The sequence below is a fragment of the Arvicanthis niloticus genome, chromosome X (genome assembly GCF_011762505.2).
Source record: "Arvicanthis niloticus isolate mArvNil1 chromosome X, mArvNil1.pat.X, whole genome shotgun sequence".
NCBI classification, from domain to species: domain Eukaryota; kingdom Metazoa; phylum Chordata; class Mammalia; order Rodentia; family Muridae; genus Arvicanthis; species Arvicanthis niloticus.
The window spans coordinates 114,839,644-114,858,028 of record NC_047679.1 but is presented as its reverse complement, the minus strand read 5'-3'; the positions used below and the strand labels follow the sequence as shown (position 1 = coordinate 114,858,028).

The window sequence follows — 18,385 nt, the reverse complement described above, 5'->3', positions numbered from 1 at the left end:
CCAGAGCTCCCCAGGGTCTAAACCACAAGCCTGGGAGCACATAGGGAGGGACCCATGACTCCATCTGTACATGAAGGGGAGGATGGCCTAGTACGGCATAGGTGGGAGAGGAGATTCTTGGTCCCATGAAGGATGAACACTGAGTGGGAGGGGAATTCGAGGGTGGGGAGGTGGGAGTGGGGGGTAGGTGGGGGCACATCCTCATAAGCATGAGGAGGGGGGATGGATATGAAGTTCCTGGGTGGTGGTGGAGAGGGTGGGTTAGGAGATAAAATCTGAAATGTAAATATAATATCCAATAAAAATAAACTAAATCTTCAAAAATATACAGAAAGTTACTCAATAAAACTAAGAGTTGGAGGTTTAGGGATGTAAATCAGTGTAAAGGATCATAATTAGAATAAACAAAGGCCTATGTTAAATCCTACCAACACAAAATTTCTAGTCTTTATAAAACGTTTATATTACTATAAAGTAAAGCCATTCATTCTAATAGGCTTTTGAACATTAGAACTTACTCTTATTTTAATTTTATTTTGGTACACATTATACATCTTCCTTGATTTTATCTTTGAAAATTACATACAAGTACTGAAGTATTATACTATTACCCTATAAATATGCACTATTATTAGGTATTAAACTAAATAAGTTTATTAAGATGCAATGCAATACTCACCAAATATGGTTTAGAATGTAAGAAAGTTGCAGAAAAATACAGCCGAAGGGTAAAAGACTACCAAGTATAATGGTAATAGTTGCTTTTGTAAAGAAAGTCCTCTGGGAACTCACATGAGGGGCCTTTTCTGTATGAAGTGGAAACTCAAACTGTTAAAAATAAAAATAAGAGTGAATGAAACAAATAAATTCAGTCATAATTGCAATACAGTTCAGAATCTTGAATTTGAACAGAACATGCATGTCATGGGTGCTAAAACATGATTACCCCATGCAATAAAAATATAAAGTAAACAGAAATACAGTACATTATTTACATATATACTTTTTAAGATTTTAGTAGTTACATAAAAGCATAAAAAGTAACAGGTAAAAAAATTTTAAGGTATATTTTCTTTAATAAAACAAACATTATCATTTGAAGTCAGGAGTGGTGATTTACAAACAGGCCAGGGACTGAAGCCAGGTTTTCTGCATGGTAGCCAGGTACTCTAGCAACTGAGCTACATCTGCGGTCCTGAGTATGTGCCTTTCCAAATACATTTCAAAGTCCTTACTTGACAAGATTTACTTGTGACTATACTAACATTAAATAGTCATGTTTAAAACCTCTCTCTAGTTTTACCTAAGAATTTATCTTTTAGATAAATTTATCAATGAATTTGTCAATATTTTCGTTCTGGTTTCTACAGAATTCCATCTCCCTTTTCATCATTTTTTAAACTTTCTAAGTGCAATCTCATACTAGTTTTGTACAGTCCTCTTGTAGAGTGGCCTGAGTTACTCTTGTTTAGGTATCCTGTTCCTTTCTTCCCCTCTATGTAGAATTAAGCTAACTTCAGACCAGTACCTGAACATCCCATTTATGACTGTTTCTTTGCTCTCTTCTCCCGATATACAAACATTTATTTTCTAAGGTAGTTGATGTCAGCTTTCCTATACTGTGCCCTTTTAATTTTGTCTATCAGGGATTAAAAGAAATATAAATAGCCTATAATGTGGAGAATACATTTAACAGTATCTTTTAACATGCTACTGTCGTTTACTTATTTTTATACCATTAATTCAAAAAATGATTATAATGTTGTTTTTGGTGATATTTTTGTATTTATATAACATATGCACAGTAAGGTATTTCAGGCATCACTCAAAAGTCAAAAGCTGTATTCTGAAAGTTTACCTCTTCCTTTTTCCCAAAGTACACTCCCAAAAACGTCAGTGGTGTTGAAACTCCACAGCACAGTGCAAAGAGACTTGCCAGTGTACGAAAGGAGACAGCAGCTGAGGAACCTTCCATCCAAAGAATTAGATTCATAATAAAGATATCAGCAAAGACAATTCTGAAGAAGAGGATGGAGAATATCATCATACAACATACTCCCAGGAAAACATCATAAACATATTTAATGCAAATATCACAATGTTCTTTTGGTGGAATTATTTAATTATAAGAAATATTACATCACAATATACAAATTGGTCCTTGAGCTAAGGCTTAAATATAAGATCATGTAACAGCAATTTGTTATGGATATGATTTATAAATCCTCTCATCTTTGCATCTTAAATATCTAGCAGAAATTAAATAAGGTATAGATTAATACACTAATAAACAATATTAATGAACCCAAAGAATAAACAATGTATACAGACAGCATATTTTTGGAACCTAGACTGGAATAGGCTGTATGATGTATTCAAAACCAGCAGATTAACTGCTAAATGTACTAGCTATATTACCAGGCAATACTCATTGTGTCTCTACTTGTTCTAGATAAATTAGTGTACTGATAAAATTAAGTGTCAGAGTGGGGATGGGTATGATTGTTTTAGAATACCTAAAGACCAGCTTGAAAAATGTAGATAGACACTAACTTATGAAACTCTCTGAATGTTAAAAAAAAATAGTCTTTATCCTATCAAAATCAAGAATGAATTAAAGAGGTATTCACCCTGTTTGGGGCCCTTCCTACTTTCAAGAGTTCTTCCTCACTTTTCTTTAATCTATGTTTGCCCTGCTCAAAAAAATTAAAAAAAAAAAAAACTTAACTGAAGAGATTTAAAACTCCAATTTGTTAAAATTAAATGTGATTACTTAGGAAGATTAACATATAGCATAGTGGGGGGATCAACCTATGGGAAAGGGTGGCAAAAGAAAGGAGATGAAAATAGAGTCTATCTAATATGATAGTTAATACATAAAGGAATAGTCATGAAAAATATAAAGATCTAATAACAAGAGTCTGACTAAAGACAGAGTGTTGAACTCATGCATTAGATCTGCTTCTTTTCAAAACCGCGATAATATTACATTACAGTAAAGGGATTATAAAAGGTCATAATTGCAAAGGTGTGGATGATAAAGAAAGGAAAAACTCTGGAATAAAATTTAGCTCTAGAAAATAGTAACTACATCAATATATCTGAGAAACCTGCCTTCCAAACCTCACAGCAGGAAAAGCTTAGAGGCAACTACATTTATACTGAGAGCTCCAAAAGGGCCAAAGAATGTTCAGAGGACAAGTCCTTCTCTAAGTATGCATAAAAAGAGACTTATGAAAGTTAGCTTAAGAAGCTAAGAAACCTACAGCCTCCCTTCCCCACTAGTCACAGGCCAATAACGTCCCTTTCCCTACCTCCGCGGAAGACTGAAGGGTCTATTCCCTTGAGAAGGAAGAGCCTTCAAACTTAGAAGAATGATTATTAAAATTTATCACATGCATCCTTGGAGCAATTAGCAGAGATATTACAACCATAAAACAAGAAGCAGAAATTTTAAGGACTTTTGAGGTAATAAAAGAGCTCTTGGGAGTTAAAAATATGACAGGAGGAATTAAAGCCTCAATAAAATGGTTGAGAGAGAGAGATCGAATAAAATGTCTTAAAAAGCAGCACAACAGAACAGCAGAATAGGTGACAAGAGGCAAAAACAAGGATGAGAAAGTAGATGAGTAACGCAGACAAGAAAAGCTAAGAATTATGGGAGAGATGAGAGTTCTTTATTAATACCTTTTTAAAACACTAAGAACTTTGATAACAATTGAACAACTGAGAAGGGCAGAGCTATGGACTAGTGAGATCCTTCAGTGGGCAAAGGTACTTGCTATGAAAGTTTCATGATTTGAGTTCAATCTCTCAAGCCCACATAGTAGGAGAGAAACAATCCTCAAAGATGCTGTGTGACCTCTATACATGTACTGTGGCACGTCACACACATTCCACAACCACCACAACATACACACATTACATACACACTAATTACCACTGTTTTTTAAGAGACAGAGTTGGGATTTTAATGTCTGATTTGCTTTTTAGGAGCAAAGTTCTCCCATTCAAATCCTCTATATTAAAATGCCTTCATATGAGGTATAAGGACAGATTCTGATGTCAAAGACAGCATTAACATGGCAGAATCATATGCCTGTCTCAGTCAGTCATACAATCAGTGCACCTAGCTGCAAATCTAAATAGTGTCTTTTTGAAGAAACCCATAAACATCTCTGCTTCTAATGATCATCTTGACCGAGTTCATGAAAGATTTTTGTTTGTGTGTTTGTTTGTGACAGGGTTTCTCTTTGTAGCCTTGTCCTGGAACTGCCTTTTAGACCAAGCTGGCCTCCAATGGAGAGATCCACCTCCCACTGCCTCCCGAGTGCTAGGATTAAAGCCCTGCCCTATTACACCAGGCTCCTAACAGACTCTTTCTATGAACTTTGTTTACAATAAATGTCAACCTTTGAAAAACATCTCTATTATAAGGCATCTATCCCAGAACTCTCCCCCAAATCACATCTACCATGAGAAAAAGGGGAAGTAGCCACCCCATGAGACACACCAGGTTCAACACTGATTCTACTTTTCAGGAATAACTACTGCATTGTCAGTTCCTGCAAGGCGCATTCCAACACTAGGGTTCTAATGGTGCTTTCATATTTTCTGTCTCTTTTCGATGCCTAATGCAGATGCTGGATACTTTTTCTTCTTTGATTATAAGTCATTTGGTCACTTTTAAACTAATTTCCACTATTTGTGCTTTATTTATACTTCACTTCCCTTTTGTCTTTTTGGTCTTTTCTAGCAACACCCTTTTCATGGGTCTATCTAGTCTACTCTTTAAATATTCTTCTGTAAATAAAGCTTCAATTCTTTCAAACAATAACAAAACCACTGCCTCGTGTCTTTAAAATGTTTTGTACCTTAAAGGAAGCTTGGGTTTTGATGATTTAACCACATTCCTCACAACATTTTTAATATCTCTCTGTTAGAATGAATTTGTTTAGCCATAATATTCCTTTGCCAAATTTCCTACTGTTGAGATTAATTTCAGCTTCTCACTTGACAAGTCATAATCTTCCTTCTTAGACATAAACTCAGTTAACCCATCCCAACAATTTTCCTTTGGAAGTATGTCCCAGAATGTTACTGTAAAAGTTTAACAAACCATGAACTGCTCTGCAACGTCATGCTTTTCATTCTGAAAATTTCTTCGCATGTCAACCTATTATTTCTAGACTTTGTAATAGCATGCATGAGAAGCAAAAAAAAAACAAAAAACAAAAAAACAAAAAACTAGAGTTGAACTTGGGTCACCCAAGTCCATTTTCCACACGAAACATTTATTTACATATTCATCAAGCATCTGCTGAGTACTTACATGTTAACCTCTGATGTTCAAAGAGAGAGAAACCAAAAAATTTTGCTTCAAAAAAAAGATACTGATACTGATACTGATACTGATACTGATACTGATACTGATAGAGTCAGGCAAAGACAAATTACAGTGCAACATTGGAAATACTAGAGCAGAATAATGAACAGAACACATGAAGAAACTTGGAGGTCAAAACATTTTGTAGCTTATAAAACAATCAATCAGTTCATGTATTTCTCTAAACAATTCTGCAACATAGGCACTACAGGCAAGGAAATGGGCGTTCAGAAAAACCATGGGACCAAAGTCACTCAACCAATACTGAATGTCACATCAAAGCTTTCTTCCAGTTTAATGTCTCAATATATAGCCATAAAAGCATGTTGGCTTTTCCTTGTCTAGCACCTTGTGCCTTCTTTTGCAGTGCTAAAGTTTAACCCAGGAACTTGTATATATGCTAGTCAATCACTCTTTCACCACTGACTTATACTCATATTCTAGTGTTTATCACTTTTAGGGCTACATAGAGGAAAGGTTCTTACCTAATAATTTTACAATCTTTAAGTTCTGTGGAAGGGCAAATATATATATATATACATAACATATATATATATATAGCCTTATTACATATAAATGTAAATCCACATCCATTTATAAACTGAAAAATTCTTTCAGTTTAGGATTTTTATTTGATGTGCATTGATATATGCATGCTTGTGTGACGATGTCAGATATCCTGGAGTTACAGGCAGGTGTGAGCTGCCATGTGGTTACTGGGAATCGAACCCTGGTCCTATGGAAGAGCAGTCAGTGCTCTCAAGCACTAGCCATCTCTCCAGCCCTGGGTTGAGATTTTATCATCTGCATAAGATAGCCCGTAAACCACATGTGCTTTCTGAATTTAAGAAGTGCATCCTGTTTTCCAGTATTGTGTAGAAAACAGTAACTCTTATCTTTATTTCTCAACTAATACAATTGACCCAAAACTCATTAAAAAAAACCAAAACTCTGAAGCTTCTACAGTAAAATACAGAGGGAAATGATTCAGGATCTGTGAAGAATGGGACTCCAATAGCTCAGGAAACAGTAACAAGACTTAATAATTAGGGTTACATGAAATTAAAATTCTAGCTGATCAATATGTTAAATGTAATCTAATGTCATGGCTTAAAGAGAGAATATGTCAATAGTAGAGAAGAAACAATAAGAGAACATTTTGAAGAGGAGGAGAGAAAGGAAACAAGAAGCAAGGCCTTAAGTAAGAGGCAGGTTAATATCTGGTCATCAAGAGGCAAAGAAGGAAGTTAACTTACAAGATGGGGCTGTTTCTCGGGGGTTAGAGTTTTTGCCTAGCATATACAAGTGCTTCAGTTACATTCTCAGCATAAACAAAACAAAACTGGTTTTCTGGAGAGAGACAAAACCTGCACATACTAAACAGAGTGGAACACAAAAACGGAAATGCAGGGCTGGCACAATGGCTCGGTGGTTAAGAGCACTCACTGGCTGCTCTTCCAGAGGACCTGGGTTTGATTGACAGCTAACTACTAGCTAGAACTCCAGTTCCAAGGGCTCTTCTGGCCTCATTTATCTTCCCTCCAATGTGTTTCTGTTATTTTTCTCTGATGTATGTAGGTGACCAGTTATTAACTGCCTTCTTAGTTAAGGTCACAAAACTGCCTGGGTAGGGAAGAAAAGTGAGACAGGAATACAGAAGGTGGGGAAGGAAAAGAACAAATGGGAGCTCAAATATATTTTTTAAAGAAATAAACTAAAAACCTAACAAAGTAGTATTTGGCAAAACATAACTCATAATTAATATAAAATATGGGACAATTTAATGATTACATATGTAAAAAGCAGCACTGTTTGATATAGTGACTTTTGAGTAATACTACTTGGGCCTAAATTCTGCACATGCTTTTGTGGATGGCCCTATATCCACACACATACATTTAACACTAAATGTAATCAGTAGGATATAAAGAAAAAGAAAACATATGTCCTTGGGTGGGTGATGCGGAAGATCTGGAAGAAGTTGGAAGAAGGAAGTGGAAGATCTGGAAGAAATTGGAAGAAGGAAATGAAAGGATACCACCAAAATACAGTGTATCCTGCATCAAATTCTTAATAGCTAAATAAAATAAAAAATTTAATTATTTGTTGGGAGAGATGCAGAGATGCTTAGCAGTTAAGAGTGTTGCGATTCAATTCCCATCAAAATTCCAACACATTTTTTTACAGATATTAAAAGAGCAATTTTCAACTTCATATGAAAAAACAACAACAACAAAAAATCAGGACAGCCAAAACAATTCTGAATAAAAGAACTTCTGGAGGAATCACTATCCCTGACCTCAAGCTGTAGTACAGAACAACAGTGATTTAAAAAAAAAAAAAAAAACATGGTATTGGTACAGAGACAGAATCAATGGAATAGAATCAAAGAACCAGAAATAAACCCACACACCTATGGGACAATTGATTTTTTTTTTACAAAGAAGCCAAAACCATCCTGTGGGAAAAAAGCATTTTCAACAAATAATGCTGGTGTAACTGGTGGTCTACATGTAGAAGAATGCAAATTAATCCTTCTTTATCACCCTGCACAAAACTCAAGTCCAAATGGTTCAAAGACCTCAACATAAAACCAGATACACTGAATTTAATAGAAGAGAAACTGGGGAAGAGCCTTAAACACATTGGCACAGGGGAAAATTTCCTGAACTGAATACCAATGGCTCAGGATCTAAGATCAAGAACTGATAAATAGGGCTACTTGAAACTGAAAATCTTCTGTAAGGCACAGGACACTGTTAATAAGACAAAACTACAACCAGCACATTGGGAAAAGATCTTTACTAACCCTATATCTAACAGAGGGTTAATATCCAAAATATATTTGATATATTTTGAACTCAAGAAGTCAGACTCCAAAAAAAACAAAGAACCAAATTTAAAAATGGGGTACAGGTCTGATGAAAGCAGGGTAGAGGTGACAGAGAATGGAGGTCTTCCTGGTATACCAGGCTGCTCAGAGAAGGTTGGCTTGACCCAGAAGGTTCAGAGAGCAGGGAAGATGGGTGAGGAAATGGAAACCTACCTGTATATGGTTCAGGATCCACAGGTCTAATGAAGGTTGGGGGAGAGGTGGCTAAAAATGGAGGCCCAGAGTGGATAGCAGGCTGCTCAGAGCAGCTCGGCTTGGCCCAGAGGGCTCAGTGAGCAGGGAAGATGGAGCCTCTGAGAGGCTTCACAGTCATAAGAGGATTCTTACATGTGTAAAAGGGGAACTTGGAGGGAGAGGGGATGAGGAGTTTCAGGATCAGGTGTGTGGAGAAACAGGAGAAATGGCCAGCCAGATGGCCATGAGAATGAATAGAAATCTGCAACTGACAGGAGTGAGGAAGTATGGAACACCTCCAGAACAAGGCAAAGACCTAGGATAGGAGAGGCACAGAAGAATCAATAGGTGTGACCTTAGCTGTGACTCACAGCAGTGGGGATATGGAACCTTAAAAGCTACCTCCTGTAGCCAGAAAGGAACCACAGTGGAGCAATACAGACACCAATCCATCCACAAAACTTTCAACCCAAAATTTATCATGTCTATAAGAAATGCAGGGATGGGGAATGGAGCAGAGTCTGAGGGAATGGCCAACCAATAATCAGCCCAACTCAAGACCCAACCCACGGGCAAGCACCAATCCCTGACACTATTAATGATATACTCTGTTATGCTTGCAGACAGAAGCAAGTTGTCCTCTGACAGGCTCCACCCAGCAGCTGACTCAGACAGATACAGACACCCACAGCCAAACAGTGGATGTAGCTTAGGGATTCTTTTTTATTGTTATTAATCATTTTATTTATTTGCACTTCAAATGATATCCCCCTTCCTGATTTCCCCTCCACCAACCTCCCCATCCCATTCCCTCTCCCTTTCCCTCCCCCTCCCCTTTGCCTCTATGAGGGTGTTCCTCCACCAATATAGATACAGATACTTACAGCCAACCATTGGGCTTGGGGACTCTTATGGAAGAATAGGAGGAAGGATTGTGCCTCAAAGAGGATAGGAACTCTATAGGAAGACCATCAACTAACCTGGACCCTTGGGGCTCTGAGATTGAACCGTCAACCAAAGAATGTACACACGCTGGACCTAGGCCTCTCCAAATATATGTAGCAGATATGCAGCTTGGTCTTCATGTGGGTCCTGAACAACTGGAGTTGGGGCTATCCCAAAAGCTGTTGCCTGTATATGAGGTATGTTCTTCTATCTGAGTTGCCTTGTCTGGCCTCAGAGGTTGAGGAAGCACCTAGCCTCACAGATACTTTAAGTGCCAGGGTGGTGGGGTAACAGCGGGCTTCACCCACTCAGAGGAGAAGGGGAGAAGGACAGGGGATGGATCGTGGGAGGGTGTGACTGGAAGGGAGGCAGTGAGCCGGATGTAAAGTAAGTAAGGAAGTAAAATTTTAAAAATGGAGTACAGAGCTCAACAGAGAATTCTCAACAGAGGAATCTCACATTAAAGAAATGTTCAATATCCTTAGTCATCAGGGGAAGGCAAATCAAAATGACCCTAACATTCCACCATTCACCAGTCAGAATGGCTAAGATTAAAAACAGGGCATACTGGCAAGGATGTGGAGAAAGAGGAACACTCCTCCATTGCTAGTGGGATTGCAAACTAGTACAACCAGTCTGGAAATCAATCTGGCAGTTTCTCAGAAAATGGAAAAAGGTCTACCTGAAGACTCAGCTATACCACTCCTGGGTATATACCCAAAAGATGTCCCACTAAACTACAAAGATACATGCTCCACTATGTTCATAGCAGCCTTATTCATGATAGCCAGAAACTGGAAACAACCCAGATGTCCCTCAATCAAAGAATGGATACAGAAAATGTGGTTCATTTACACAACAGAATACTATTCAGCTATTAAGAATGAGGACATCATTGATTTTGCAGGCAAATGGATGGAACTAGAAAATATCATCCTAAGTGAGATAACCCAGACCCAAAAGGACAGGCATGGTATGTACTCACTCACTGATAAGTGGGTATTAGCCAAAAAGTAGAGAATACCCATGGCACACCACCCCGACTCTAAGAGAGTAAACAAGAAGGAAAGCCCAAGTGAGGATGCCCCGATCCCACTTAGAAGGGGAACATAATAATCACAGGAAGCAGAGGGAGGGAGGGATATGGGTGAGAGGGGGAGGGGGAGGGAGAGGGGAAAGGGGGCAGGATCAGGTATGGGGAAGACAGGAAAGAGACCTAGAGGGCCAGAAAAATGAATGGAAATACGCAGCTGCAGGGTGTGTGGAGTAAGTGGAAACTTTAGAAAGTCCTAGAGACCTGGGATGGGGTAGGTTCTCAAGACTCAATATGGGCAACTTTAGCCAAAATGCTCAACAATGAGGGGATGGAAGCTGAAGACACCACCTCTAGTAGTCAGACAGGACCTTTAGTGGAAGGATGGGGACATCAAGCTACCTGCAAATCTTTTGGCCCAAAATTGCTCCTGTCTACAAGAAACACAAGAACAAAAATGGAGCAGAGACTGAAGGAAAGGCCATCCAGTGACAGGCCCAACTTGGGATCCATACCATGGGCAGGAACCAATCCCTGACACTATTACTGATGCTATGCTGTGCTTGCAGACAGGCACCTAGCTATCATGGCTGTCCTCTGAGTAGCTCTACCCAGCATCTGACTGATACAGATGCAGACACTCACAGCCAAGCATTGGACAGAGGTCAGGGATCCCTATAGAAGAGTTAAGGGAAGGACTGAAGAAACTGAAGAGGATCACATCTCTATAGGAAGAACACCACCACTCAGAGCTCCCGGAGCCTAAGTCACCAACCAATGAGCATACACAGGCCGGTCCTTGACCCCTGGCACATGGGTAGCAGAGGGCTGCCGTGTCTGGCCTCAGTGGGAGAGGATGGGCCTAATCCTATAAAGACTTGATGCCCCAGGGTGGAGGGACACAGGGGGCCAGTACTTCCTCAAAGACAACTGGGGTAGGGTGGGGAGGAGAACACTTTGAGGGGGTCTAGGACAAGGGGCAACATTTGGCATATAAATAAAATAATTAACTAAATGTAAATGAATAAACAATAAAAAAGAGTGATTCCTGAGCTAGATATGGTATAGCACACCTGTAAGCCCACCATTTGGTAGGTAGAGGCATAAAGATATTTGCAATTAACAGGTTTACATAGTTAGTTCAGGACCAGACAGGGGTATATAGTGAGATACTATCTCATCAACAGTAAGAAACTCCAAATAAACCAGTCTGTACAGAGTGAGCACTAGGCCAGTATGGGCTATCCATGGTAAGACTCTGTCTCAGAAGGTAAACTGAAGGATCAATGATGTAACTCCTACAGTAAATTGGCTGCTGCACAAACCTGATGAACCAAGTTCGATCCCTGGATCCCACACTGGAAGGAAAACACTGACTCTCAAATGTTTTCCTCTGACCACCATGCTGTGACACAAAGTATACCCACACTTCCTCACACACAGGAGCAGACACACACACTAGCATCATCATCATTTACATAGATGCACATGTGAGCTTGCATGTATATGCATGCATGAAGATACACAGAAATACTAGAAAATTTAAAGAAATAAAAAATAAAATGTACAAAAAGAATAGGAAAAAAGGAAGTGATTTGTGTTCTTAAGAGGACCCATGTTTGGTTCCCATCACCCACATCCACCTGGCTGTTTACAAGCCTGTAACTCCACCTTCAGGAGACCTGATGTTCTCTTCTGGCTGGTACAGATGCCAGCATACACGTGTGGATACTAACACGGAAGCACACAGACACACATATAAAACAAAATTTTACAGAACTATTTGCTTTTAGAATCTACACAAGTAGAGAGAACAGGAAAACAGGTACCAGAAAATCAATAGGCTGTCAGAAACCATGCAGGTGGTGAGAAATGTGAGAAAAAACAATTCACACCACAGAATCTTTAAAAGGGTCAGAAAATGATAGCAGCAGGTATTCTGTGAGCAACTGGAAGAGGTGGGAAGTGACTAAAGAAAGACAACTTTGCAATGGCTTTTGGAGGCTTAGATGCTTCTATCACCTCCCTCCCTCCCAGCAGATATCTGGAGGCTTCTCTGGGCTGCGGAATACCAGGCACAGCAAAGAAACTTACTATTACACTCAAAAATATTTAAATATCCAAATGCACACTAAACCCTACATGCGTAGACAACCCCCCCCCCCCGCCCCCCATCTCTTAAGAAAGCTAACCATCAGATAATAACTCTTCATACAGGAGACTGGAAAATACTTCTCTTGGAAAAGTGACCTTAAACCTTAAAGATAATAAACATCCTAAGAGGTTTCCAGAAAAAGAAATAAAGCAGAGAATATTAGAAACAAGATTCTAATTGGCCTTCTCTGGTCTCTCCACACATGCAAACACATACTACACCTGCCCCCCACACATACACATACTCAGTCAGTTTAGACAAAACAAAAACTAGTGGAGTATCTGGATAAACCTCCAGTAAAGCTCCGGGTCTCCACACATTTTTACATATTGATAGTTTTTATTATTTTATTCTCACACATTTTACAGGGTCTCCCTTTGTAGCCCAGCCTGACCTAAAAGTTATATACAGCATGCTAGCCTTAAACTTAGGTGGGGGGGATCCTCCTGCTTTGGCCTCTCAAGTGCTAGGATTGTGGCATGGATCACTATGGCTGACTATTCCCACACTTTTAAGTATATGCACACATGTATACACATATGCATACAGCAATATTGTCAGACCTTTGAAGAAGACATGAAAAATAGAGACTAAAAACAATTTTCAAAATGGGAAACTAAACTTGAAAGAAATGACACTATCCATCAAAAATAAGAATGTACAGGGTCCCTTCCGGTCTGGGCCATAGCACTGAGCAGACCTTGGGTGGCAGCTCTGCCCCCAACCTCCAAGAACCCAGAGGAAGCAGGGATCCCAGTCGCTCTAACTCACGCAGTACCTTAGGTAAGCAGACAGCTGGGCCCACCCTAAACAGGGAGTAACTGGGAACCAAAAGGACCCAGGAAGTCACTCCCGGCCTGGAACACTGGTTCCTTCCGGTCTGGGCCAGAACACTGAGCGGATCTTGGGTGGCAGCTCTGCCCCCAACATCCAAGAACCCAGAGGAAGCAGGGATCCCAGTCGCTCTAACTCACGCAGTATCTTAGGTAAGCAGACAGCTGGGCCCACCCTAAACAGGGAGTAACTGGGAACCAAAAGGACCCAGGAAGTCACTCCCGGCCCAGAACACTGGTCCCTTCCGGTCTGGGAGATCTTGGGTGGCAGCTCTGTCCCCAATCATATAAAAGCAAAAAGGAAAGGTGGGGCATGGGACAGGGGTGTTCTAGAGAGGGGAAATGTGGAAAGGGGATGGCATTTTAAATGTAAATAAAATATAAAATAAAAAAAAGAATGTACATTAAGGTCATTAATATAATAAGAGAATGAGATGATATTGCATCCATATGACACAGACAAGATGTTTTGGTGTGTGTCTGTTAGAGAAATGTACCCTTATAGGCTGAGATGTTTCAACACTTGGTCCCCAGTTAGTGGTGATGCTTGGGGATTTCATAGCACCTTTACAAGGTATCTTGCTAGAAGATACTTGTCACTGGAGAAGAGTTTGGAAAATTCCAATTCCAGTTTATTCTGCCTCTGCTTTTGTGCTTGTGGCTGAAGATGTGATCTCTCAGCTCCATGCTCTAGACACTGGCCTCCATCCCTCCCCAACACTGTGGACACTTGCTGTGGGACCATAAAGCCAAAACAAAACCCTGTCCTTTATATAAGCTGCCTTGGTTATGATGTTTATTACAGCAACCGAATATACATGCTAAGCAACTCCTGTGTTAGTAAACTACCTCTCTGTCCCTGGCAAGCTATGCTTCATAGGGACATTTAAAAAGAAGCCACACATGGTGATGCACACAAAGAATTTCAGTACTTAAGAAACTGACGACTGACTCAAGTTTAAGCCTGACCAGGATTACATTGCAAGACTTTGTCTCAAAAACAATCAAAAAACTGAACAAATTAAAAACTCAATGATGATAATGCAAAAGAAGCAGAAAAAAATTCAAAATCTAAAAAGTGGAATGAATGCTGGATGTGGTATTTCAAATCTCCATACTTGCAAGACAAAAGCAGGGATTGATACAAGCAAGAAGCCAATCTGATATACAATATACATAGTAAGTTCTAGGCCAGCCAGGGCCACATAGTGAGACCCTGTCTCAATCAAAACAAAACAAATTCAAATAAGCCTTGGGAAAGATCTCAACAGAAAAGTACCTGCCTTGCATGTGCAAAGCTTTCATTTTAATTCCCAGTGCTGCAAAAATAAAAGTAGTAGTATTTATACAAAACAAAAAGCACATCTATAAAAGAAAACATCAATTAATAGGACACATCCATGTTCACATCTTTTGCTATACAAAAGATAAGCACTGCAAAAATATTTTCAGAGAAATGGCTTATACACATTTTAAAAACCTCTCAAAATGTGACAAGAAGGAAATAAAGTAGGACCAAGTATGTAATTTTGATCATTACAGTGCTTGCCTAGCAAACTCGAAGTCCTGTTTGATCTCTAGCGCTACATAAGGCCAAATGCAGTATCAAATACTTATAATCACAGACACATAAACTCTCACACACACATGCACACACGCACACACACACACACACACACACACACACACACACGGAGGGAGGGAGGGAGGGAGGGAGGGAGGGAGGGAGGAAGGGAGAAAGGGAGGGAGGAAGGGAGAAAGGGAGGGAGGAAGGGAGAAAGGGAGGGAAGGAGGGAGGGAGGGTCATTAAAGGACTGAATGAACTACTTTCACAGCCTCTGAATAGCAGCAGCCCCACCTCCATATTGACTATAAATAAACCTACAACTGTCACTAATGATGTTGCAGTGACAAGGAGAGACAGGAAAAAATAATCACTGAAGACAGCGACAAGGAGAATAACAAAATGCTACGTATAAATTGTCACCATAGTATGATGTGTAATGCAAGACATTTACCTATGATAAGTATTTTGAGAATCTGCTTCAAAAACAAAGATCAAAATGGAACATGTATGATTGCCATCTCTGTACTGGCGTTAACATGTAGAAGACAAAAAGAGTGCAGACATAAAAGTAAGGGAAAATTGCAGCTACAGAAACACAGTAATCATTCAACACCTTCCTACTCTTCATTATAACACACAATATGGTTTTTCCCAAGATGAGACCTAAAAAAGAACATAATTGTATAGAGATAAAAGAATATGAGATACTAACCCAGGAAATAACAATGTTGTCAGCAAAAAATGCATCTTCCAGTTTACACCTTTAAATGCTAGGGAAGTAAAAAAAACAGAGTAGTTAATGAAATGTCTTGAATGATATCATTTTACCAACACAGTAGTAATCAGACTGCAATTACGACCGAGTACATTGGCTAAAATTCCTTGTAATCTTTTCTGATTTTGTCTTTAAGGCCTTTCAATTCCTATATTTAAGCCAGCAACTTTCTGGAATGATAACAGCAGCCATGCTTACTCTTGTACATTTTGGCAGACACGTATCCAGCAGGGATTTCCAGTATGAGCCACAGCACAACACCATAGTTCACTAAAGCAGTTTGCTCAGGAGTAAGAAAACCAAGGCCAGCCAGAACTAAAGGCAGAAAAATAAGACAGAAGTCGCATGAGAATAGCCTGAAGATTGTTTAAGAACTTAAGTATTACCACATTTTAAGCATTATGTAAAACAATATGCAAGGAAATGTTCTAAGGGTAATATTTAAATCATGCTTCAATAAAATATTTGATTATCTACTTCCCTGACAATTTCTTAAGTGAAAAGGTTTGGTTTTCAGTTTAAAGTATATGGAAGTTTTATACTTGAGTTAATCTTTAATTTCACTAGACCAAAATCATATACTATCTCCTTTGCCCTATTCCACTAGTCATCTTAAGAATAGCAAATTATTTTTCCCTCAAAAAATTCTTCTTTCTGTATTTTGTCAAAGTAAGAATTAAAAATTTGAAGATTTAGTTTCTTGGGGGGAAAGTGCCTTCAAGTTGACCGTTTGAAATTATCACTGTCTTCTGAAGCATCTTTCTAATAAGCCACTTTGTGCACCAAGTTTGCTTACAAAATCATTACTCTGGCACAGTGCCGAGCTCCATCTTCAGCTCATAAACTAAGGCAGCACATATCCATAGGTCACTGTTAGAATGACTACTAAATATGTACTTTGATAGCTGGGCATGGTGGCATATGCCTATTATCCCAGAATTTGAAAAGTGAAGGCAAGGGATCTGGAGGCTAGCCTTGGCTACATAGAAAGATCTCGACCAGTACATGCTACATGGGATCCTGTCTCAAAATGTAAAATAGAAGCCTGAGGATACAGACTGATTAGTAGAGTGCTTGCCTAGAAGGCACTAGGTCCTGGGGTTGATCCCCAGGGCTTCATGAACTGGTTGTGGTGAAAAGTGTTTATAGTATGGTGAAAAGTATTTATAGTATCATCACGTGAGAGGAGAAGGAAAGACGATTAGAGGATCAAATTCATCCTCAGTGACATAAAACTCTAGATACGTAAATATTAAAAGCAAGATGTAAAAAATAAAACTAAGAACACCATTCCATCTGCACACTTAAAGATCTGTACCTGTGGTCTAAGGCCGTAATTTGGTCTACAAAGTGCTTACTTTGCAAGTTCAAAGACCCAAGTTCAATGTCAAGAACCTGGGCTAAAAAAAATCTGGACATGGTGGTGCACTTCAAGTCAAAGATCTAGGGATACAGATGGCTCTCTGGGGTTACTGGTTGGCCAGCCTATTTTATCTGGTAAGTTCCAGGCCAGTGAGAACTCTTATCAAAAAACAAAACAAAACCAAAAAAACAGAGAAATTAAAACCTCAAAACCCTGCACTTAAGCTTGCCATAAGATTTCAAAATCTTAGCCTTTGTTTCAAGTGTTCCCCCAGTCCACTGAAAATATGATTCTACTCATGTACCAATTTTCAAAAATGAATCTATCTTACAATGTAAGAAATATGTGCTGCAGTTTGGGGGTTTTTTATTTGGTTTGGTTTGAGGGGTGGGTTTATTTAAGTCAGGGTCTGACTATAGAGTTCTGTCTGTCCTAGAACTCAGTATGTAGACAAGGCTAGCCTAAAATTCATAGACATCTGCCTGTCTCTGTCTCTCAAGTGCTGGTATTAAAGGTGTGTGCCACTGTGCCTGGTCATGCTGGAGTCTTTAAACAAATTATTTAGAACTGAAGAAGCTAGAGAAGGTTTCTGATAAAGGAACATTCTCAAACTCAAATCTGGAATTTGAAAAGAAGAAATGTTAAGTATGAAAAACATGGATTTTCTTAATTCATACATTTTTCATTTTGTACTTATGAATCAAAGCCTAATATATGTCACAAGTTTACTACAAATGTTTAAACTATACCTAAATGTACTCACATAAAGACAGAAAAGTCATTATGAAAACTTGTGTTCCTTGACCAAGAAGGATGGACAGCAACATTCCATGCTCTGGGAGCCTGAATACACTCCCATGAATCAACCTCCAACCAAACTGCCTCTGGTCATATACCTGTATATGAGAAATTCCTTAATAACCATGTAAGTTCATATGATAAGTTAGATGGAATGGATTTTTCCACACAAGACAAACTAACTGGAAAGTAATGGCTATGGATTTAGCAGGTATCTGGATGGTGAATAAGCCAGCTACAAGAAAAAACTGACTCCTTTAATTTATGTTTTGGGTGTGTTAAATTATATAAAGCACATAGTTTGCAGTATTTTCAGAAAACAAGCAAAATGAGTTAACCTAAGGAACTCAATAGATTCACAGAAATTTAAAATTCATCAATAAGCAAACGTTTACAAAAGCCAACTCTAAATACAGTATAACATAAATTATGCTACCTTGCAATGTTTGCTATATCCATTTCA

At 38.9% G+C, this 18,385-nt stretch overlaps 1 protein-coding gene across 1 annotated transcript in view; it reads right to left on the bottom strand.

Moving 5' to 3' along the window:
- LOC117695484 (transmembrane 9 superfamily member 2-like) overlaps positions 1-18,385 on the bottom strand; it is a 74,086-nt gene that overhangs the window by 26,703 nt on the left and 28,998 nt on the right. Inside the window, exons 10-14 of the mRNA XM_034486372.2 lie at positions 17,888-18,020; positions 15,960-16,076; positions 15,699-15,756; positions 1,859-2,018; positions 680-828 (exon numbers count right to left, since the gene is read on the bottom strand). Coding sequence (XP_034342263.1) covers positions 680-828; positions 1,859-2,018; positions 15,699-15,756; positions 15,960-16,076; positions 17,888-18,020 — 617 coding nt within the window. The remainder of the gene's footprint in view (positions 1-679; positions 829-1,858; positions 2,019-15,698; positions 15,757-15,959; positions 16,077-17,887; positions 18,021-18,385) is intronic.